The sequence below is a fragment of the Pistacia vera genome, unplaced genomic scaffold (assembly GCF_008641045.1).
Source record: "Pistacia vera cultivar Batoury unplaced genomic scaffold, PisVer_v2 Contig495, whole genome shotgun sequence".
NCBI lineage: Eukaryota > Viridiplantae > Streptophyta > Magnoliopsida > Sapindales > Anacardiaceae > Pistacia > Pistacia vera.
Window position 1 is genome coordinate 501,585 of NW_022196329.1, and position 22,869 is coordinate 524,453.

At 32.6% G+C, this 22,869-nt stretch overlaps 3 protein-coding genes across 6 annotated transcripts; 1 reads left to right on the forward strand and 2 right to left on the reverse strand.

Annotated features, from left to right (window-relative positions):
- Positions 1 to 1,125: 1,125 nt before the first annotated feature.
- On the reverse strand, positions 1,126 to 1,954 carry LOC116105220 (protein TIFY 5A-like). The gene is made up of 3 exons (XM_031391654.1): positions 1,750 to 1,954; positions 1,555 to 1,660; positions 1,126 to 1,450 (listed from the first exon to the last, which is right to left on the reverse strand). Exons 1-3 carry the CDS (start codon positions 1,860 to 1,862, stop codon positions 1,241 to 1,243), a joined length of 429 nt encoding a protein of 142 aa, XP_031247514.1. The 5' UTR covers positions 1,863 to 1,954; the 3' UTR covers positions 1,126 to 1,240.
- Positions 1,955 to 8,102: 6,148 nt separating this feature from the next.
- On the reverse strand, positions 8,103 to 15,401 carry LOC116105195. 4 transcript variants are annotated; one of them, XR_004124044.1, is made up of 7 exons: positions 15,052 to 15,401; positions 14,422 to 14,533; positions 14,129 to 14,221; positions 12,599 to 12,799; positions 11,410 to 11,652; positions 9,174 to 9,261; positions 8,103 to 8,611 (listed from the first exon to the last, which is right to left on the reverse strand). XR_004124044.1 is itself a non-coding variant. In XM_031391630.1 (6 exons), exons 1-5 carry the CDS (start codon positions 15,366 to 15,368, stop codon positions 11,419 to 11,421), a joined length of 957 nt encoding a protein of 318 aa, XP_031247490.1. In that variant the 5' UTR covers positions 15,369 to 15,401; the 3' UTR covers positions 8,627 to 9,261; positions 11,410 to 11,418. The 4 variants fall into 4 exon arrangements, 2 of the variants coding, with proteins under 2 accessions (XP_031247490.1, XP_031247491.1); XR_004124045.1 differs by lacking the exon at positions 8,103 to 8,611 and adding an exon at positions 8,627 to 9,086; XM_031391630.1 differs by lacking the exon at positions 8,103 to 8,611 and having other exon boundaries at positions 8,627 to 9,261.
- Positions 15,402 to 19,753: 4,352 nt separating this feature from the next.
- On the forward strand, positions 19,754 to 22,753 carry LOC116105193 (pyruvate dehydrogenase E1 component subunit beta-3, chloroplastic). The gene is made up of 4 exons (XM_031391626.1): positions 19,754 to 20,052; positions 20,138 to 20,241; positions 20,326 to 20,369; positions 21,536 to 22,753. The coding sequence occupies exons 1-4, from the start codon at positions 19,944 to 19,946 to the stop codon at positions 22,506 to 22,508; spliced, it is 1,230 nt and encodes a 409-aa protein (XP_031247486.1). The 5' UTR covers positions 19,754 to 19,943; the 3' UTR covers positions 22,509 to 22,753.
- Positions 22,754 to 22,869: the final 116 nt, after the last annotated feature.

Here is a 22,869-nt window from a genome sequence, read left to right on the forward strand (position 1 = left end):
ATAATATGTAAGACTACGATCGAGCAGCTGGCAATAATATTGTAACAAAAACCACCCACATTTTAAAGGTTTTTTTTTTTTTTTTAAAATAATTTTAGGCATGTAGTCATTTTATAGTATAATAATGTGTCTAATTCAATTTTATTGAGAGATTTAAGATCAAATTGAAGTTTGAGGGTTTATTATATTGTCATCCGTAAGGTTTGGCATAAAAAAATTTTTACCTATGATTTTGGGTTGTCATATTGAATAGAGTTTATATCATTTAAATATAATGGTATAAGAGATAAAAAAAAATATATATATTTTTTATATAAAAGATAGACAGATTTGGCTTAGAATTTTTGGTATTAAATAAATGCATAACCTTTTTTCATACTATTATATTTCTCAGAAGTAAAAATGGTTAATCATTTAGTCAAAATTATCAAGTTTATTAAAAAATAATACTAGACGTATAAGCAAATCTTATAAAAAATTTTATACAAACTGACGTGACAGAAAATGAATAGAAAAATGAATACCAAACTCATAATATTCACTTTTCAATTCATTTTTTGGCACATCACTACATCAGTTTATATAAAAATCTACTTCTAATATTACTTCAATATGTATTTCTTGCTTATCCAGTTTGGGATTAACGACGCTAGCTTCTCAAAACTAGGGGTGAGAAATTATTGGTTTTAAACACATAAACGTATGGCATAAGTATGATTAGGACCCAGCAAACAATAATCTAAGAGCACCACCGACGTTTACAATTAATATTTCTATGTTTTTTGACTTTATAATATATTAATATGCATCAAACAACTATCTCTATGCATGGTTTGACAATCTACCTAATTCGATTTTGATTAACAACAGTAAATCAGAATTATTCTTTTGCTTAATTACAAATTAACCCAAAATATAAAACCATCAATGTCATAATAAAATAAAAATAAAATCACATGTGATAATAGTAGATTGCTTAGGATGTGAAATGATAGGTCGATATGAAGAGGATAAAATGGAATAAATACGATAATATAATAATTAATTATGATTAAGATATAATATTGGTGGTGATAATTCAGATTCAAGATGAACACAAAAGAAAATAAATCCAAATATTCCTCTCAAATTAATTAATTAATTAATTTACAAGCACTATCATATCAATTGCTTCTTATCTTCGATATAATTAAAATTTAAAATTAATTAACCCCTAATAATCAAAACAAAACTATCAGTTTCAATGCCCGTACGCGTATGGAGATGTTGCTAAAGCTCTGTGCTTTCTCTTCTGCAGGAAACGTTGAAGTGATCTCTTCATGGAAAGACCGGATGTTGAAGATGGGGTGTATAACGGAGACGGTAGAGACGGCGACACCGGTTCTGATCCTGTCAGCGTTTTCATTCTCTCTTCCATTTCCCGACTCGCCAGCGATAGAATATGTCTCGCCTGCATATAATATATTCGCAACAAATTTATTATTTATCTTAAAAAAAAAAAAAAAAAAAAAAAAGAACCAGACAAAAACGAAGGAGAAACGGTCAATTAATTACCTGAAATTCTGTAACATCGCAAACGCAAACCCTTCCATTGTAGAAAATGGTTAACTGTTGAGGCGGTTGATTAATGTGCGGGCTTGAACTTGACTCTTGATCCATTCTTCATTAACAAAAAGAAGAAGATTAATTGATTTGCAATGAGGTAAAGAAAATATACATAAAAAAAGAAAGACTGATCAGTGAGCTTACATGTTTTGGTTGTGGGGGTGGTGGAGGCCGCCGTATTCGGCCTCTAAGGCGGCGGCGGCGGCGGCGGCGGAAGGAGGAAGAAGACAAAGTTCCAAGTTGCAGTTCCGCTTCATCTTCAATGAAGTAATAATAGAAATAGGGATGAGAAGATCGATCTGTGAAGATTGAATATGGATTGAGATTTGGAGGAAGAATTGAAAAGAGGGGAGAGTCATATATAAAGATTGAAATTAGAAAGGTTTAATGAACACGAAACGCACGAAAACCGGACACAGAAACTTTCGTTGTTTATAGCACGTGGAACATGCTTTTTTTTTTTTTAAATTTTAGGTGCCACAAAAAACCGCCACGGTGTGTTAATTAGCTTTTCGTGTTTTTTATTTTTCTCGCACGTGCATGCTTTAGTCGACATGTGTTTCTTTTTGTAATTATTTTATTTTTAGGATTAGCGAAATTTATTTATTATTTTCAAACTAATAAATGTAATAATTTTCGGCTTCTCGATTTAATCTCAATGAACTCTTACCTCAAATGTTTGATTTAGTGAATGGAAGCTCATTCAGTCTTGATCTCTTTAAGGGTTCAATGTTATTAATAGGGGTGGTTATTGAAACTTTTACCTGAACTGATAATTTTAAGATCTCAGAAGATAGTTTTGATATATATATATATTGAAAAAAAAAATTACATTTATTATACGTTATTTGTATTTGAATTTTATGTGAATTGTTATTTATGACCTTTATTTATGGTATTAACCATATATTAAATAGGATATAAAGATAGTGGAAATCTTGTGTGATCATTGGAGATCTATTTAAAAATATTATATATTTTTTTCAAATGAATAATAATATTACATATTCAAGTTTTTTAATGGATGAATTATTATAAATATCAACTTAAAAAAAATATAATAAATAAGATTAAATAATAAGACATTTTTAACATAGAAAGACTTTGTATATATAGTATTATTCTTTTATGTATACATAATATTATTTGCATTTTAAAATTGACACTTATCCTTATTATAATTATCAAAAGTAAAAAGAATATATATACGTGTGTGTGCGTGCACGCTGTCCCAAAAATAAAAGAGTTTTTTTTTTTTTGTTAATTATGAACGGAAATAATTAGATATATGTATAAATATGTACGAGAATACGATGGATATTTACATAAATATATGTATTTGAAAATATATTTGACTAATTCTGGGGGTGTTTAATTAGATAAAATATGATGTAAAATGCACAAATAAAATGAGAATTAAAATACTTGGTAAGTGAATCTCACTTAAATAATTTCCATTAATTGTAGTTAGAACATGGGGCGGCCAGTGGCCCACTGCCAGTCTTCCCGACATTAGAAAAGGACGTGGAATGGAACGCGAAATTGCGGTGAATAGATAGAAGTCATAAAACGACAAGGCCAAAATGTGTTTCGCCTACCGTTGACAATGAGAAGCCAACAATCCAACATTCATAACATCAATTTTTCATCACCCTTTTTCTCTTCAATTTCCAAGTTCTTTCATAATTTTCTTATTTCTCCCATTATTAATTCTTATCCATTGTTGGTAATTTCAGTATTATTTCAAACAATCTTTTCTATCACATGTTTAAAATAATTTTTCACATTATATGATGTTATGTGTTGACGTTCGTTTTTGAGTGATTTTAATCAATTGTATGGAGTTTGTGTAAACCATGGGCTAAGGTTGAGTAAGAAAATGAGTTTGTTGACAATAAAGGTGGTTGAGTAGTTCGATAGAGACTCTTAAGTGTATTATTCAAGAAGTTTTGAGTTTAAGTCCATCATCTATTATTAATAGAAATAAACATTGGAACTATTACCAGATCAATAGTTTTAAGGTTCTGAGAGATTAATTGAGACACGCGTAAATTGGTTCGGACATCCTGATTATTAAAAAAAAAAAACTAGCACAGATATTTGTTAACGTGTCCTTGAGATTGTATCTTATTGGGTATTTGAGCATGTGAGTAAAATATCATTTCCCGCACGTGTTTTTTTTAGGGCACGACGGCTACTGAAGTGATGTTTGGTTTGGACAGAACAGAAGGGTTAGAATTAGAGGATAATGTAGTAGCCTAGTAGGGCATGAGATTGCGGCTTTGTCTTAAAAAGTCATAATTCAGAAGACAGCTCATTCTACGCAAACCTCACAACTGGCAAATTTAGAAAAAATTGTATGAAAAATGTGGAGTTGGGTCAAGAATTACATATTCAAAAAGTTCAAATCAAGACTATCTTAAAAGGGGAATTTTAGGGTTTCGTGATAATTAATTTATAATTTAAAATATAATATACATAGACAGATCGTGTTGGTTGTTGATATTAATTTAGTTTAATGGGTTTGACTCTTGTGATTTAATTAAATTACACATGGGTTTGACTCTTGTGATTTAATCAAATTACACATGTTTAATGGGTTAAGAACTTAAGATATATAAATATAAATTTTTTATTTTATTTTTTTATATTAAATCGTCTATCTTTATTATTTTAATGACAGATAACGACTTTTTCCCATTCAAATAATGGTTTAATAACACTTTTTCATCCACAGACTTTTAAAATACCATTTTACTATCTAAATCTATATCCGAGCAGTAAACAGAGAACAAACTTGGTCTAGGTTGTTGAGGCTTTTGAAGAGGAGAAGTCTATGAGTCTTTTGGTGGTGGAAGGTTGGATTTTGGTGATTGGGATTGATCGAAATTTGACTTGGGAGAGGCGACTGTGCAAACCCTAATCGCTCGAGATGATTACCTGGAGGGTTCAAGAGGAGTAGGGTTTTAGGGGTTTTGGTGAGTGATGATAGAGGAAGAGAATGGTGATGGTGTGGGCTCGCAACGATGCTGAAATCAAAACGAAATATAAATTTAAGTAGTAAAGTGATATTTTAAAAGTATATAGGTGAGAAAGTGTCATTAAACCATTATTTAGGTGAGAAAGTGTCATTAAACCATTATTTAGGTGAGAAAAAGTCGTTTACTTTTTTAATGATGATATAAAAAAAAAAACGTTGAATTAACATTCACGTTATATTAATAAAATAAATAACTAACAAATAGTATTAAATGCTTGTATTTAATTAAAGTATTAGGCTGTGCTCGGTACACTTTTTTTAATGGGATTTGTAAAATCATATTCTGAATACATTTTAGGATATGATTATGAGAATGTGTTTGGTACATTATTAAAAAACATTTTCTGAAAATATTTAGATTATTTTTTAACCCCTTACATTTGTTAATTTAGCTAAACACCCCATACAATAAAGTTTATAAATTAATAAAAACACCCCTACTCACCAAATCAACTTCCGGCAGTTGGCCACCGCCACCGGATGATGGTCATCAATCGCAAGAATTACGCACGACTAGTTTGATCTAGCCGATCGTGTGCCGATCTTACACTTTCTGGGCAAACTCACCGTGGATTTGGCTAGAGAATGTCAGATCTATGGCCAAGATATGGCCTCGTCAACGACCAGATCTCTAGCCATAGATCTAGTTGTTTTCGACCAGATTCACAGTGGATCTGGTCGAAAAAGGCAAGATCGGCACACGAACAGCTAGATCTAACAGATCGTGTATTGTTAAGGCACCGACGATGGTAGCGGCAACGGATGGTGGCAGTGATGTCGTCTGGCGGGTGATAGTGGCTTGGGTGGGTGAGGCTGTTTTTGTTAATTTATAAACTTTTATTGTGAAAGATAATTGTTAGATGTTTTGAGTTGAATAAAATATAATTGGATTTTGCATAATATTAAAACAAACACATTTTTCATTTTTTAAAATATGGTAGTAGAATATGATAGAGTGAAAATATTAAAACAAACGGAGCCTTAGGTATTTGAATTAATGGATCCTTAATTGTGTTGGGAGAAAATGCGATACACATTAGTTGAAGCACTTATCACATGATTTTGAAAAATTCAATAAATGGTATTATAAGTTATCTTTTATTTTGTGATTTCACGATTATTCCTTCTCATTAAATTAAGTTAATATATATCAACAGCTGCATACACATACATTAATTAATTTGATACTTTTCATCATGCGTTACACGATATTCCTCAATCCTAATTAATTAATAAATAATAATAATAATAGGATTAAACAAACTACATAATAATTTTTTATTTCTATAAATTATTCTTCAAGTCTCAACATCAAAGAAGACGTACCTAATTAATAAGAAATAAAAATATAAAAGCAAACTACATACTCTTGTGGATACCTATATAGTCAATCTTTTTTACTTTTCAAAGATTGTAGAGTTCGGCAAATATTCTAATTTTGAACTCAAGTTCGTAAAGCCAGTTCGAGAGATTTCTAGATTTATGGGTTCGATTTCTCTTATGAATATATGTGTGACCAATTTTATATTTTCAAGTGGTTGCAGAGTTTGGTTACTTCTAGAGATTCTAGATTAAAAAATGATTTCGATTTATTTAGTTTTATTATTAATGCACACATGAAAAAAAAAAAAAAAAATTCTACACAAACAACTTATTCATTTAAGTTTTTATAAATGTGTAAAAGTAATGTAATAAACCCACATTTCAGCACATTAAAAATCGGAGGCTCGTATACCTAATTTTTCATTTATTAAAAGAAAAAAGACTAAACCATCAGCTATAAAGATGAGTAGCTAATCAAATATAGGAATTATAAAAGAAATGCAGATATTGCATTAAAAACGTGAGAATATAGTGTGAGACCCTTCACGAGCTCCCACATGCCATTGTATTTGTAGGGCGTGGCGACTACGCATAAAGAAGAAGTGCTTCAATTCTAATTTCCAATTTTCTATCCAATTACCAAGAATTAGAGAGATTTGGTACAGTGCATCTATTTTTATCTATTTGGAAATCGAAGAATTTGGTTACATTATAGTATTAATGTCATTATGTTGAAGTGGACCACTAATTTATAATACTAAAATAAATACTATATATAATTAGAAGTCAATATTGAACACATGCGAGAAGTCCATTATTTTTCTTTATTTTTATTTTTTTATGATCGGAGATGTTCTCAACTAATCTTTAGAGGTTCTGAAACTATCAGTCAAGTAAAAACTCTAGTAGTCACTCCTATTAATAACCGAATAGAGACTCGAATTCAAGATCTTTTGAGTAATACATCCAAGAGTCACTATTAAACCACTCGGTCACCCAAAAGTTTGTTGATAAACTAATACAGCAACCCACAGCCATGACGCTCCACTTAAATCGTGGATGATCGGATGAAGAATCGAATCTAAAATCGTATGTCTATCTACACTATTCCTAATTTATCCTAACCATCTGAGCTATCCATAGATGAGATCATACTGAATTCTTAATAAGTCTATTACAAGTTCATAATTATAATTACAACGTTAAAATTCATTAAATATGTTGACTACAATCACACAACCTCGTTATAACTTGTAGAATCATCATCGGTGATAATCAACAACCAATTTGAACTATACACATCACTAAAAGGAAATTCCATAGGTTGATTAATGATAACGAATGATAATGCACAATTAGCACCATACCAATCAATTCGTTCAACAATGTAAGCAGTAACTAACTACCATTGAACTTCCTATCATTTTCATCAAACAATTACATATTATTGAATAAATATTCAATTTTATTATACTATAAAATTCATTTAAATATGAAATTGAATAACACTAAAGGACTTTTAAAAAAACTACGGGGAGGTGGGTGTGATAGAAGATGCCCAGAAAAATATGTTGTACAACATACAACAAAGATTTTGTAAGTTGCTTCAATATGATTTAATTATTCTGTTTAATATAATATTTTGGCTTCATTAGGCTTAATGGTTCACCGAATTTGACGTCTTTAACTAAAGAAAAAATGTCGGCTCTACTTGTTATCAGTTTGTAGCACCCTGAGGTTGAAAGCATTTTTTATAGTGGCTTATAAAAATAATGCTCTTACTGCAAGTAATCTGTATATTGTTACTTCTTCAAAATTTATTCACATCCGCATCCCATAATTCTTAATATGATAATATTATAAACATGTAAAATACACAAATTAATAAGTGAGAGTTAAAAAAAAAAAACAAAAACAAAAAAAAAAATATTCCAAGATTTTGATTCTATAAAAGTCAGTAATTTTTTTTTTTTTGTTATGATTGAGGTGTGTAGTTTGTTATGATTGAGGTGTGTAGACTAATTTATACGCACTTCAATTCTGAGATCCATTGAATATCTTATAAGATCGAAGCGTTCGAACTAGCTTACGCATACCTCAATTAATTTCCAAAATCTATTGAATATCCTATAAATTTAATGGACTAAATAAGTCATAAATATGATAAATGAACTATTAGTTAGCCTCCAATAAAAGACTCCTGTCTAACCTAAAGTCTTGTATTCCTACCGCAATCCCAAGTAGTTAAAGTCAGTAAATTTCATCTCATAAGTCGCTTCTTTACGACTAATTTTAAAACTTTTCTTTCATTTAACGGCTAGCAAATTGCTGCACGCAAGGGGCAATTAATTACGCCACTAGATTGAGTTTGAGAATATGTTTTCGAAAAACGCTTTATTACTGTTTTTCGAAGAAAACGTTGTAAAATGTTTTCATTTTTTAATCTTTAAAATCATTGTTTTCTATTAAAATAGATAAAGCGTTTACACTTACATCGACATCATAAAAGGTCACTTTTTTTAGCGTTTATACGCAGACAGGCAGACGACTTTGAAAACGAATAGTAGAATGAATTTAAATTATACAGCTGAATATGAATGGAAATTACCTCAAATAGTCAGAAGAGTTTGTTAATCGGTTGACCTATAAAAAAGCAACCAGGAATTAAATTCTTGAGTGGGGTCAGTCCTCCCAATTTACCTCATTGTAAACGTGACAACACTATGCCAATCAATTCAACATATAAATCACAAGGTTGTATGGACAAAGACAAACTAGGAAATGGGAATTCAGCCAACTTGACTTAAATGAAGCGCCGTATGATGTGAAACCATCTTGTATATTTGGAAATTAGGCACGAAAACTGCCAATATGTCATATGCTATCACATTTCATGCATGAAAAGAAAGAATCTTTAATAACATAATAAAAAAATGCACATCGTGGATTGAATTTGCAACATGAATTGCCCAAGTAGATGTCAAGAAAAATCGAACATAGCATATTGCAGCTCATGGGGTTGATCAAATCACGATGGAAATTTACCTAATGGGACAAATGCAGACCATTAAACTCAGATCCATGATCCATCAATGTCTTGCATTGCATGAAACACTAGCTAAATAACAAACCCACCAGTTGAGAAGCATGGTTGAAACTTGAAACAATGTGCTGTTGTCTCTCATGTATGAAGTTAGGTTCTTACCATTTACAGCAAAATATCTCTAATGTGGTTTTAGTACTTCTCAATGGTTGCTTCCGATGCATTAGTCATATCATGATGAAACAATCCCCTGTTAACACAAAGAAAATTGTGTCAAAAGGAGATGCAATTGATAATGTTTTAGGCAATAAAATTAACGAGTACTGGTATATTAGGGATATTTGTCAAATGAAGGGAAAAATAGTCATAGCAAACAGTGAAAATTTAGGGATGAGCCCTCAATGCAATGCTGATAATTGGTAAAGTTTACTACTGTTTATTAACAGATTAACAGCCATGATAAATGGCGCCCCAAAAGTTTATGACATAGCATCAAGCCCCATTGCTGAAGGTCAAGGTAAGAACAGAAGTTGAGAAAACAAGAATCATTGATAAATGATGGGAAACTTTACCAAGAGCAGGTTCTCTTTTGATAGCAATAGGAATCTGCTATGTTACATGGGGTTGGAGTTACCCCATGTGACAGCCCTTAGATCAAGGACAACCTTTTCCTGATGTCTTTGCCTTAATCCTATAAACTAGTATTACCCAATAAAAAAAAATTTAAAATAAAGGGAGGATAATTGGAATGGCCACATGAGTTTGAGAAGCATGTATGGTAAGCACATATCCTAGCAATCTGTACATATATTTATGCAAGAAACCGTATTCACATCAAAATTCAGGACCACAGACATGAACATGGTATCTAAAAAATCACATGACATGCAATAACCAAATAGTTCCCAATATTTAGTCCAAGCATGTAAGATTTGAGCCTAAATTTAAGTAACAAAATATGATTACTACAGTGCTAGTACCAACTATTAGGTTTGAAAGTGATAGAAAGTTATGCTCACAACAACAGCCACGAAAGAATGACTTAAAATGGAGCATGCCAGCCCAATCTGCAGATATCCTACCTTGTTTAACCAGGTTTTGCAAAACTATATATGAATGGAACACACCATCAAATTTTAACTCTGAAATCTGAACAAATAAGAAAATTAGATAGTTACATTTCACTGCCCCACCAAATCCTGCAGATTGAAAAGACACTACTGCAGATTCACAGGCAAGGTCTAGTCAGAAGTTAGGCTCCTAGTGCTTCTTCCTTAAGTTACTTTTTGATAGTCTTTCATGAGCTTACGCTAACAGGAGCAAGCCTCAGAATGCAAAAAAACTATCATCACAACCATCAGCTAAGGGAAGCTATTTATGACCTGAAAATCTATACTAGCTAATCCAATTACTTAATCATCTACAATCTCTCAGCAAAAGCAATTTTCATCTTTGTTTAAACACTTGGTCGTGTATCAGCATTTTTAAAAAATATTGCAAACTCGACATCCAATCAGTGGTAGAGCATTAAACTTCCTATAGTGGAATCAATCAAGGACTGATTTTTAACATCAATATCTGGTTCTACAGAAATTAAAAGATCCCAACACTTATAATAACATCGTAAAACTGCAATAAGTCAAGCTTGCAATTACGTTCTACTTTTTAATTTTTTGAGAATATTTGTTAATTTTCACTTAATTCTATTACTCCCATCATTTATGTTTAAAAGATATGAAGTTGTAGTAGTCAAACTACAACAGTATACTTAAAGGTTTTAAAACTTTATACTTAAAGGTTTTAAAACTCACATAGACCTCATAATTTTTTACCATATATAAATTGGAATAAATTCCCTGCACTTTTTTTGTGCAAATATACTTGAATCAAAGCAGAAGCATCCTCAAGATCATATTTTTCCGACTAAATATATGAAAGTTGGTAATCAGTACTCCAAATCTATTAAAACAGGTAAAAATAAACACATACACATGCTCAAGATGAAGATGACCGAAGAGGGGAAAAATGAGTGTAAACAGTTTGCCAGTACAGCTAGATCCATGCTTTACAGGATGACACTGTTTGATATGTATTTGCCATTTAAGTATTTCAATCAAGTCTAAAAATACACCCAAGTAATAACAGATTGAAAATTTGAGATGGGAACCAATGAATTCCCTCATTACAAAGGATTATCAGAACATTTACTTGCTTTACTAAAGAAAAAAGGGAGCTCAGTGAGTAACTTCCCTTCAAATGGGAAATACCATTCAGTCATAAAATATTTATTGCATACCAATGAGCGTGGCAAACCCCACATATATTGGTAACAAACTATACATAGGAAGAATAAGAAAAAGCATCTTTTAATATTGAACCAGACAACGTAAAGGCTTACCGATAACATTCAAGACCAAGGCCACTTAGCATCTCTCCATGCAAACCAACGATCCCCAATATTCCGGTCAGCCTGATATCTCAGATCACTTCCTTCAACTTGCAAATAATTATCATTATTGCCTCCAACAGCTGGACAGCATTGAAGTTTCTGATCACGTATCAAAGCTTCCTTCCTATACTCTGGGTTAGTATACCTAGGGTGTTGGATAAATGACAAATTTTTCCACCATAGCTTAATCGCCTAGAAAAACATGTTAAAAACAGATAAATAATTGATTCAATTTGAAGCACAGGGAAATGTATTTCATTTAAAGTGTTCATTAGACAATAGGTACAATATCTAATGGCAAGAAAATCAAGAATCTTTCTGAAAACTTATGTGGAGATGAAGTATATTGATAAAAAAAGGAAAATAAGTGCATTCTACAGGTTCCAAACTCATTCAAGTTCCCACTCAAGTTGCCATTTTTGCAGCTTATCCTGCAGTGAGCGTGTCTGAGAAATGCCAAAAACTCCAATTAAGCACTCAGATAAGGCTAAATTGAAGCCACCTTGAGTCAGGTGCACATCTTTTGATTGCATGGGAAAATTTTAGTTGATACAAGAAGCACAAATGGTGGCTCTTGCATCAGAGTAATGATCAAAATTTTTGTGTATCAGTTTCTGCTATTTTCAATATGTAACAACAAATCAAAATTATCACTAATGTGTCCCTCCTAGCAAATCATGAAAACAGTACTCTTGTCACTAATTAATGGCTTCTATTGATAGCTTTTGATTTGACTTAAAATTTTCAGCACTTTGGTCGGTTCATTAAAAACTTGGTTCAGTTTATGTTAATTTTGCATAAGAAGTAGACTGTATAAAGTAAAATTGGTTTCCCTTTTCTTTTCCATTTGTTAGCAGTATAGTTAAGTATTAAATTATATCAATTCTAGAATACAAACATACAGTTCTCTCAAAGAGGGGAACAAAATATATTACCCCTAATTCTTAATTTTGTGGTTCTTAATGTTGTTAGGAGACATTTATGAGTCAATCCAATCATGAAATGCATGTTACAGCAAAAAAATATTTTCCCCATGTAATATCTTTTGAAATCTCTAGTGTATCCATATTCTTTCATAGATTAGATGTTTCTATATCAAATGCATCACATTGTTTAACAATCTTTCAATTGGACTTACATGCCAATATATCCACAGTGCAACCTTATGAGGCATTAACCAGAAGAACATGGCATGATCAGACACCATTACTGAGGAGACCCTTTTTGCTCTCAAGGTAGCTACAAAATAGTCACCAAGCTGAGGATGCTGAACTGAGATTGATATATTTAAATTCTCTCCAGGAGAATTAGCCCTGATGTTCCAAGTCCCAAGCATATCCTGAAATTTTTGTGGAAATTATTGCTTGGTATCTCTTTTGTATAAGAAAGAAGAGCATAACCATGTTACATTGTGCATGATATGTGAAACTCCCAGATATAACATCAACAAAGCATGCCTTTTCAAAAGGCATGAATCTTGCATTACTCATACAATTTCAAAAATAGGATATTACTATATTTGAATTAACTAACACTAGTATCTTTTCCCTTGATTTGTACATGAGAAATCAAAACTAATATAAATCTGGACAAAGAAAATAGTAGCACTCATTACTAGATGTCAACCGTTTTGCAGGCCCTACTATGAGGGGATTTCACTGCAACCATTGTATCTTCCATTAACCATTCAATTTAACCACATAAAATACCTGATGATGCCATTTATTTTTCTTCATGTGAATCATTCATTGGAGAATAAGACTTGAAGTTCATTATAACTCTCTTTTATTTTGTCGCTACATCATGGCAACAATTCACTATTCTGCTGCCACTTTTAATCCCTTCATCAAAAAAAACAACTCATACCTATCGCTACCAATTTACTGTTCATGGTAACTGATCACTGGAAGGTTTGTTTCCCTATATTGCAACTCAAACAAACTCTTCTTTCATCCCATCAAAATCCTAAGTTTCCACAAATTATCTTTACCTGTTTCTGTTAACCAGCTAATCAAAAGCATAACTAAAATCCTTAATTTAGTTGATGCCCAGAAATGCAACCCAATTCCTCGGTGCCAGAAATCTTATCCTCCTTAAACATCAGTACAATCTGTTCTGTATCAACACAACACCTTGAACCATTCTACTAGATGTCTAAAGCCACCAAATACTGCCTTTTAAGCATTAGCCACCATAAATCAGAAATTTGAATTCTCTCAAAGTTGTACTTCATCAAGGATACCACAATGCAATCCCCTTTGTCCCCATGATTGGGCATGTCAACCAACACTTCCAGTTGATTCAAAATTTTCTAGTCATATAAGTAAGACAAGCAAACATAATTTTGACCTTCCTTTCCTTTCATCAAACCAAAAGCTTGGCAAGGATACTTATACTCTTTCTTTGAGAAAGCATTGACAGAATCAGTTAAATTTAAAGAAGACAGCCTATAGCATTCCAGAGCATATACAATTATATAGTGTAGCCATGTGTAGTGCTCCAGAACATAGTAAATTCAAAAGAATGTAAGAAAATCAATGACATCAACTAAATTTCCAAATATTATATAAAATATTTATCAATAAAGTATCTATCAGAAGCATGCGGTAGTGAAATTTATAAAATAAATAAATAAACAGTGCAATAGCAAAAGAAATGCAGAACCTACCATAAAAGGACTGACATGTAATGGTTTAGCCACCAAATCTGAATTGGGATTAAAAACAAATGTTACTCTTTCGCCCCATGGTGTATTAGTTACCTATAAGAAGAGAAACCGTCAATACCATCAGCAAAAACCTTCCAGCTTCAATCATCAATTAGATTGACAATTAATATAAAATCAAAATAAAGAAGATGCAGAAGCATAATATGCTTGATTTATTAAATGGATGGCCAATGACTTTAAGAACACCATGCTCCATGCACATTTCAAATTAAAGAAGCACATAATTTACATACCTCAGCAATGCATTTCTTCAAACACTGAGTAGAGCCTTCCACTTGATAGCAGTAATACAAACTCAAAGGATTTTGTTCATATCCCACACTACGAGGTATAGTTAAGAGTAAACTGCAAAATGCATCACAATATCAAATTGTTTGAAACACTTTTATGAATTGATTTGATATTCAAAAATAATTTTAAAAAGTAAAATATAATCCAAAATCTGTGTTGTATCACTATAGTTTTCATATCCGAAAAACTGTTTTCAGGGTTTAACTTTTTGAAAATTAGAGCACGGATCATTTTTTTTGTTCATTTTCTGATTTTACACTAGCTATTAGTATCATATCCCAAAAATGCTCGCTCTCTTAAAATCTTTTGTTTCCTTTTTTCAAAAACACAGTACCTGTGTTTAAATTCTAAGCCAAACGTAAGTTACATAACACTCAAAACAATAAACTACGTTGAAAATAAATGCAAATTCAAATGCTGCTTCAATTCAGTTGAAAATCAACAGATTAAAAAAATTTCATGAAACGAATATTCAGCATGTAACTAAAATGAATTCACTAGTATTATAATTCACATTACCAAAATATGAAATTCACGTGCTAAATAAAAAAGAATAGTAATAGAAAATGTACACTGGTCCATTAGTCTCAGCCACTCGGCGAGCTTCTCCAGCGGAGAGATGGTCAAGCGGCGCGTGGAGCGCATGGTCAAGGTCGAAGAGCGCGTAGCGTACGGGATACTTGAAAGAGTGGCGGACAGGGCGACGGCGCTCGTGCCACACGGTGCCTTCGTACAGAGAAACTGAGTCTGAGACGTCAGCGGCGGATGAAGGAGACGTCAGCGGCGGATGAAGGAGGCGGAAGACCGTGCGGAAGGGAAGGAGGAGGGAGAGAGCGAGGGAAGTAAAAAATGTGGAGAGGATTGAGCACAAGAGATAGAATGCTTCCATTCTCTTGTCGTTTTGTAGCGACAGTTTGATCGTTTTGAACTGGCCGATGAGGCTTTGACACTTTTCTTATTCTAGTAGTACACACTACACAGTTGGAATTTTATCCCATGCAACTAAAAAAATATTTTTTTTAATTAAATTATATTGGGTGGTTTTTTATTTTCTTAATTCCACCAAATATAACTGGCGTTTTATATTTTTAAGATGAGTTTGATATTTTTTATTTTAAAATTATATATTTATATTGTCAATAATAATAATAAAATAATAGTTACATAATTAACAATAAGTTGTTATTATTATATATAATGTCAATACAAATTTATATTAATTGAAAAAATTATTTTGATTTTTGATGTAAAGACTTAATAATTAAAAATATATATATTCTTGCTTTTCATTTTTCGATAATTTCTTTAATTATTTTCTTACTTGGTCAAATTTAACATGTATAATAGTTTTCTTTTTTGATAGAACCTTAAAGTGTTAAAACAATCATAATCAATTATTTCCGTTCCAATATTACATTTTCCAAAGATTAAAGGTTTTTTATTTATGATTTTAAATATTTAGAAATGAAAGGTTATAATTATGATTTTAAATACTTAAAAGAGATAATTGAAAATATATTAAAATGTTATGGATGTAGGAATAAAGGGTAAAAAAGAAACTGAATCTACCTAACCCCAGGGTTGCATTGGCAGTCAAAAGAGATTTATTGTTTTTTCTTAAGTTTTTGGGTTCAAAACCTTGAGGCCACTTATCACAATAACATTGTGGTTTACCTGGTCCTTTGGGTTTGTAAGGTGTTCAGTAAATCTCGGAGATTAGTTGAGTTATGTATAAGCTAGCCTGGACACCCCGATTACCAAAAAAATAAATAAATAAATACCTCTCGGTGGCCGAGTGGTTTGATAAGGATTATTGAGTGTATTACTCAAGAGGTTCTGAGTTTAAGTCTCTCCTCGATTACTAATAGGGGTAGCCGCTAGAGCTCTTACCTGATCAGTAGTTATAGGGTCTTCAGGGATTAGTTGATAGGGATTCTTGGGTGTATTACTCAAGAGATCCTGAGTTCGAGTCTCTCCTCGATTACTAATAGGAATAGCCAATAGAGTTCTTACCCGATCAATAGTTATACGGTCTTGGAGGATTAGTTAATATACACGTAAGCTGGCCCAAACACCTCCGATCATAAAAAAATATATATCCGGAAGTTCAATCTTCTTACCTTCCGCTTTTGAAACAAAGTATTCCTCTTTAACAGCCTTTAGATACAAGTTTTCAGCTTTTTCCCAATCGCCTTGGGATTCCTGAGCTACAAAATCTGCATAACCTGGAGGAAGACCAGGAAATTTATTTTGTAGGCTGGCAGCAAACTGTTTTAGCGTATCCTTGTCTGCCATGCTTTTTCCTCAATGTTGGAGATAGGTTTTAAATCTTTAATCAGATCCAAAATCTGATCCAGACTCCCTGAATCGTTTTACCCGAAGATGTTCTAACTCTTCCTCTAGTTGGGCTAGATCGCTAGAACCTTCAGTGTTTGGATCTTGAGATTCTCCAAACCAATATCCAATTACAGAACTTAAAAATATATATAAAAAAAAAAAGTATTCAAATCATGAATAAAATATATATATCTTCTATAAATAAATACTTTTTCAATAATTAGATATAATAATCTTATGATTATGGAACTGGAACATTTTCAAAAGCATTAGATATGACTTCTCATTTAAATTACTTTTTTACCCTTCAACCCGTCAGTTTTAACGTCCAAAACTGATGGCATGGGAGGTATTTGTGTAATATCCCACTTTTGGGTCTAACAAATTTCAGATACTTCAGGGGCGGTAGATGGTTGAAACTTGAAACCCAAGAATGTTATGTACCGGTGGATTATGTTGAAAATCACGAGGTTTCACTAAATTGAATTGTTTCAACCATACACCTTTGAATTTTTTTAGAGTTAATTGAAGAAGAGAACCTTGAAGATCAAGTGATTTGATTTTCTAATCTAAAGTATAGTAATAACGCTAAATAGTGTAACATATAAGAAACTTAAGGCCAAGTAGCAAATCTATTAGATATACGATTGATATAAAAAATTCTATTTTATGGGGCGTTTGGTTGAAGGTTATATAGGGTTATTGAGGTTTTGTCATCTTATATTACTTGATTATCATGTTTGGTTGTCAACATGGTTGTCAAGTAATATAAGATTTTAGTAATTTTCCATTATAAATAGTAGTTACTGATATGATTATCTCAATTTTCTTAAGTATTATAAGATTACTTGATTATTTTATTTTTGTTACAACTTTATCCTTTATTAATAAAATTTTGGACAATAATGCCCTTGTTTTAAAATCAATTTACATGAATCTGGCTTTTACAATTTTACCCCAATTAATTAACTTTTTGGACAAAATTACCCTTGAATTCAAAACAAGTTGCAGCCTACCCAAGCCACCACCCCACCCACTTGCCGCTATCGGCCACCAACAACCACCGCCGACGGCTAGTCGCCCTCGTCATTGGAACGGCGCACAATTCCAGCCTTCTGTGTGTCAATATGGCCGAAAAATGGTTAAATCTAATATAGTCGTTTCCGGCTAGATCCATCGATTTGGTCAAAAAACGACCAGATCCTTTTGTATGCCGTTAGGTTGCCAGTTGCTGGCGGCCAGTAGTGGCTGGGTTGGTGGGGGTGTATTGTTGATTTTTTAAACTTTTATTATGGGGTTGTTTTTGCCAAAGTTTTAAATGTAAGGGGGTTATTTAATCTAAATAATAATATTTAATTTGAAGACAATTCAGTAATTTGAATAACATATCCACTAATCTATTCCTCTCAACCAAACATATTAATATAATATACCCACCAATATATTCCAACCAACCAAAAATATTTCCCTAAACATTTCCAACAATCTTTAGGAGACGTTTGGTTGGAGGTAATATAAGATTATTGGGGTTATATCATCTTATATTACTTGATTATCATGTTTAGTTGTTAAGTAATATAAGATTCCGGTAATCTTGCATTACCAATAGTTGTTATTGTCGGTAATAATGGAGGTAATAAGATTACCAAAGTAATCTTATTTTTGTTACAATTCTATCCCTTATTAATAAAAATTTTGGACAATAATGCCCCTGTTTTAAAATCAATTTAAATTAATATACCATTTCAATTTTACCCTTGTTTAATTAAGTTTTTGGACAATAATACCCTTATATTTAAAACAAATTACAGACCACCAACGTTACCCAACCACCACTGCTGACAGCGGGCCAACCACTGCCGGAGTCCCTAAAAATGACCGAGAGTCACTAGGAGGCTTCGATATGGCCGTTTCTGGCCATATTGATGGCCAAAAACAGCCATATCAATCTAGATCCTTGGTCATTATCGGTCAGATCTTTCCATTTTCGGCCATCAATATAGCTAGAAATGACCATATTAGAGCCTCACGGTCACGGTGAGCTACTCACGGTGATTTTCGTCGGTGGTTTGCGGTGGCGACAGGCGGTGGCAAGGGATGGGGGTGATTTTGTTATAAATTAAAGTTTTATATAAGCAGGGGTGTTTTAGCTAAATTTGAAATATTGGGGGTTAAAAGAATTATTCAAAAACTAATAATAAAAATAATATTATATTAATATTTGGCAATTTAGTAATTTAAATAACATACCCACCAATTTATTCCCCCTAACCAAACATATTAATATAACATACTTATCAACTACCCAAACACATTTTTCCTAAAGATTCCCAGTAATCTTCAACGTAATATAAGATTTCAGTAATCTAACATTCTCAGTAATTCAATATTCCATGAACCAAACACACCCTAAAGATAATTTTTTTCTACTAATATAACATTCTTAATAATACAACATTTCTTAAACCAAAAACACCCTTGATATAATATATCAAGATTATAATACAAAGGTATTAATTTATTAACATAAAATGAATTATTAAACTGACACGAGCATATCCAAATTCTTAATCCTTTATTCCTTTGTGATACGCATGATGAATGAACTAATATCTATTTGAAATCAACACAATCACAACACAATACCATAGAACAATATGTATTAGATCCCTTCCTAGTACACATTAACGAGCTGCTAGTTACGGTTGGTCCAGGTGGGTCACCAACGATCCATAATCCATTACCCCAAAAAGCAACAGAGCTTACGTTACGTGTCTCTTCCCACTTAGGGCAATTCCGTAGTTCAAAATCCCGAAAAGCCAACTTGAATTGACATAATCACCCTTCAAAATTCTGACGTGGCTGCTTCCAATTTGATAGCGATTAATAAGACAGACGGCGATGTAAACAATGTTTGTGGGCTGTTAACATGTGGTAGTTCTCCCGCTTCTTCAATTAAATCGCCGAACGAACGCTACGAGAGCAACGTGAAAGAGCTCACAAAAACAAACTGGCCTCAATTTCTCCGCCCATTTTCCTTTCGTTTTTCGATATAAATTTAAACCACTGTCTTTCTTTCTTCCTTGCACTCTATAACAAGCAGCTCTCTCTATATTCTGTGAATCCAATGGCCGCGATTTTCCAGGGAATAGGAGCTGCCACTGCCTTATCACCGACACCGTCCAATTGCTTCGATTCTAAGAAGCTTCCGCTTCCTTCTCGCAGATCTCTCTCAGGTTCGCTGCCGACAGATACTCAATTACATTCGTTTTAAACAAATTAAATTAAGATTTAGAATATGATTTTTTGTAATTGAATTAGGAAGAAAAGCGAGCTTCGTCGTCGTCAGATCTGATGGAAGCACGAATTTTGGTTCGGGCTCGAGATCTCAGAAGGCTCAAAAGTTGATCACTAATGCAGTTGCAGTAAGTAATCATTAATCTCTAAGTTTTGTTTCTCTATAATTTTTCTATTCTGTTACTGAATTTGTTATTCTTGTGAATTTATAGACTAATCCTGATTCTGCGGCTTCTACTTCAGCCTCGAAGCCTGGGTACTTTTCTTGCTCTTTTACTCAAGTTTTTTTTTTTTTTTTTTTAGCTTTAGTTACTGATTAAAGTAGTTCTGGATTGACTTAATACTTAAGTATGTTTTATTTTAAAATTTAATATCAGTTGGTCTATATAACTATAGGATATTTTAATTTTGTTGTTACATAATCACCATTGATAAAGAACAAGAATTTTTATTGACATAGAGATTGTATGTTATGAGACTATACTAGTACTAAGAATTTCTGAGGCATGTTTGGCATGCATAACAGAATTGGATAATTGTATGAGCACAAATTCCCCAGAACTAATGAAATCTAATTTAGATTAAAGTTGATTAATATTTAAATTTTCTTTCAAATTAATTTAAATATTTTGTTTATAATACCACAATTAATTTTACTATTGGCTATGGAATTTTACAATATTAACTAATTAAAAAACATTTAAATAATATTTCTGATTACTCATTGAATATTTATGTACTTTTATTTAAAAGAATTAATCAGTTATGTAATTAAATAAATAAATTTAAAATTTAAAATATAACTCAACAATAAAGATTATATCCTGAAAATGTAGTCCAAAAAACATGGACAACCTGAACTCAAGGTTCTCAATGTGTTTAGTTATAGTTTGCAAGTGAGATTGATTGGTGGAGCAGGGATTATTAATCTTGTCTCTGTTAGAAAGCCGAACATGGGAACTCTCATTTACCAAATGCACCTTTACGGTATTCCTTGAAAGTGATTTTCTCGGATATTATCTAATACATTTTAGTTGATGTATCTTTCCTGTAAGATGTAGAATAATGATGCTTCTGAACCTACAGCTTTGGTGTTTCTCATGCCTTTGACAAAATATGCTCCATCCTCTGTGCAGTGGTCCAAAGTTATCCTTAAATGGAATTTGATTAGCTAGATAGAATCTAAAGGTGATATATATTTAAGTGCTTGGAATACCTCTGGAGTTATCTTTGTATTTGAGAGTCTAGTTAGGCAACAACTAAATTGACCTTTCAACTGTTTCAAGTTGCCAAATGGAATGAAATTGAGATTATTTGTTATAGCCATTATCTTCCACTAATTTCTAATTTATACAAGTGGAATGGTTTCAATGTTACTAATGGAGGATACAGTTAACTGATTTTTGCATTTTCTTTTCACAGGCATGAACTCTTGCTTTTTGAAGCTTTACGAGAGGGCTTGGAAGAGGAAATGGACAGAGATCCAAATGTATGCGTGATGGGTGAAGATGTGGGTCACTATGGAGGCTCATACAAAGTAACAAGAGGTCTGGCTACCAAGTATGGGGATCTCAGGGTTCTTGACACCCCTATTGCTGAGAATTCCTTCACCGGTATGGGCATTGGAGCTGCCATGACCGGCCTGAGGCCAATTGTTGAGGGAATGAACATGGGATTTCTCCTTTTGGCATTTAACCAGATCTCCAACAATTGTGGAATGCTTCACTATACTTCTGGTGGCCAGTTTAAAATACCAATTGTTATTCGTGGACCTGGTGGAGTTGGTCGGCAACTTGGAGCTGAGCACTCTCAACGCCTTGAGTCATATTTTCAATCAATCCCGGGAATTCAAATGGTAGCATGCTCAACTCCATATAATGCAAAGGGCTTGATGAAAGCTGCAATCCGAAGTGATAACCCAGTGATACTTTTTGAACATGTTTTGCTTTACAACCTTAAGGAGAGGATTCCAGATGAAGAATACATTTGTAATCTTGAGGAAGCTGAAATGGTTAGGCCTGGGGAGCATGTCACTATTCTTACCTATTCCCGAATGAGGTATCATGTGATGCAGGCTGCCAAAACCTTGGTTAACAAGGGGTACGATCCCGAAGTTATTGATATCAGGTCATTGAAACCATTTGATCTTCACACCATTGGAAATTCAATTAAAAAGACGCATCGTGTGCTGATCGTGGAGGAGTGCATGCGGACTGGTGGAATTGGTGCTAGTTTAACTGCAGCTATCACTGAGAATTTCCATGATTACTTGGATGCACCTATTGTATGCCTGTCTTCTCAAGATGTTCCAACTCCATATGCTGGAACATTGGAGGAATGGACCGTTGTTCAGCCTGCCCAGATTGTGACAGCAGTTGAACAATTATGCCAATAGCTGCAGTAGTTATGGCATAGTTGCGATTGTGGTAACCCTGTCTTCTCTCTATGCATATTTTCGCCCTTGCTGTTTTTTGTGGAATCTTTATTTAATCTCAGTTTTTTAGCAATTTTTGTTGTTAAAACATGCAAATGTGGATTAAGTTTGGTGGTCTTCTTTTTATTCAATGTAACTGGACTGATATCTTGCTATTAGGGAAGAAGGTGGCATGCTAAATGGTATTTTCTAATTATAGTTATTTATGTTTGATGAGCCAGTATGAACATTCATAGAATTATAGTATATTTTTCCAATTCCCATCTTTCTAAAGTATCTGTGATATGAAGATTTATGTCCTAGTAACTTTCCTATTAACGAT

Bases quoted from the DNA above. Each gene is read 5' to 3' on its own strand.
- LOC116105220 (XM_031391654.1), bottom strand. From the start codon at position 1,862: ATGAAGCGGAACTGCAACTTGGAACTTTGTCTTCTTCCTCCTTCCGCC. The intron at 1,661-1,749 runs GTAAGCTCACTG...TTGTTAATGAAG, and splicing joins CACCCCCACAACCAAAACAT to AATGGATCAAGAGTCAAGTT. The intron at 1,451-1,554 runs GTAATTAATTGA...TATTATATGCAG, and splicing joins GCGATGTTACAGAATTTCAG to GCGAGACATATTCTATCGCT.
- LOC116105195 (XM_031391630.1), bottom strand. From the start codon at position 15,368: ATGGAAGCATTCTATCTCTTGTGCTCAATCCTCTCCACATTTTTTACT. The intron at 14,534-15,051 runs GTACATTTTCTA...TGCATTTTGCAG, and splicing joins GCTGAGACTAATGGACCAGT to TTTACTCTTAACTATACCTC. The intron at 12,800-14,128 runs GTAGGTTCTGCA...CAAAAATTTCAG, and splicing joins TACATGTCAGTCCTTTTATG to GATATGCTTGGGACTTGGAA.
- LOC116105193 (XM_031391626.1), top strand. From the start codon at position 19,944: ATGGCCGCGATTTTCCAGGGAATAGGAGCTGCCACTGCCTTATCACCG. The intron at 20,053-20,137 runs GTTCGCTGCCGA...TAATTGAATTAG, and splicing joins TTCTCGCAGATCTCTCTCAG to GAAGAAAAGCGAGCTTCGTC. The intron at 20,242-20,325 runs GTAAGTAATCAT...GTGAATTTATAG, and splicing joins TGATCACTAATGCAGTTGCA to ACTAATCCTGATTCTGCGGC.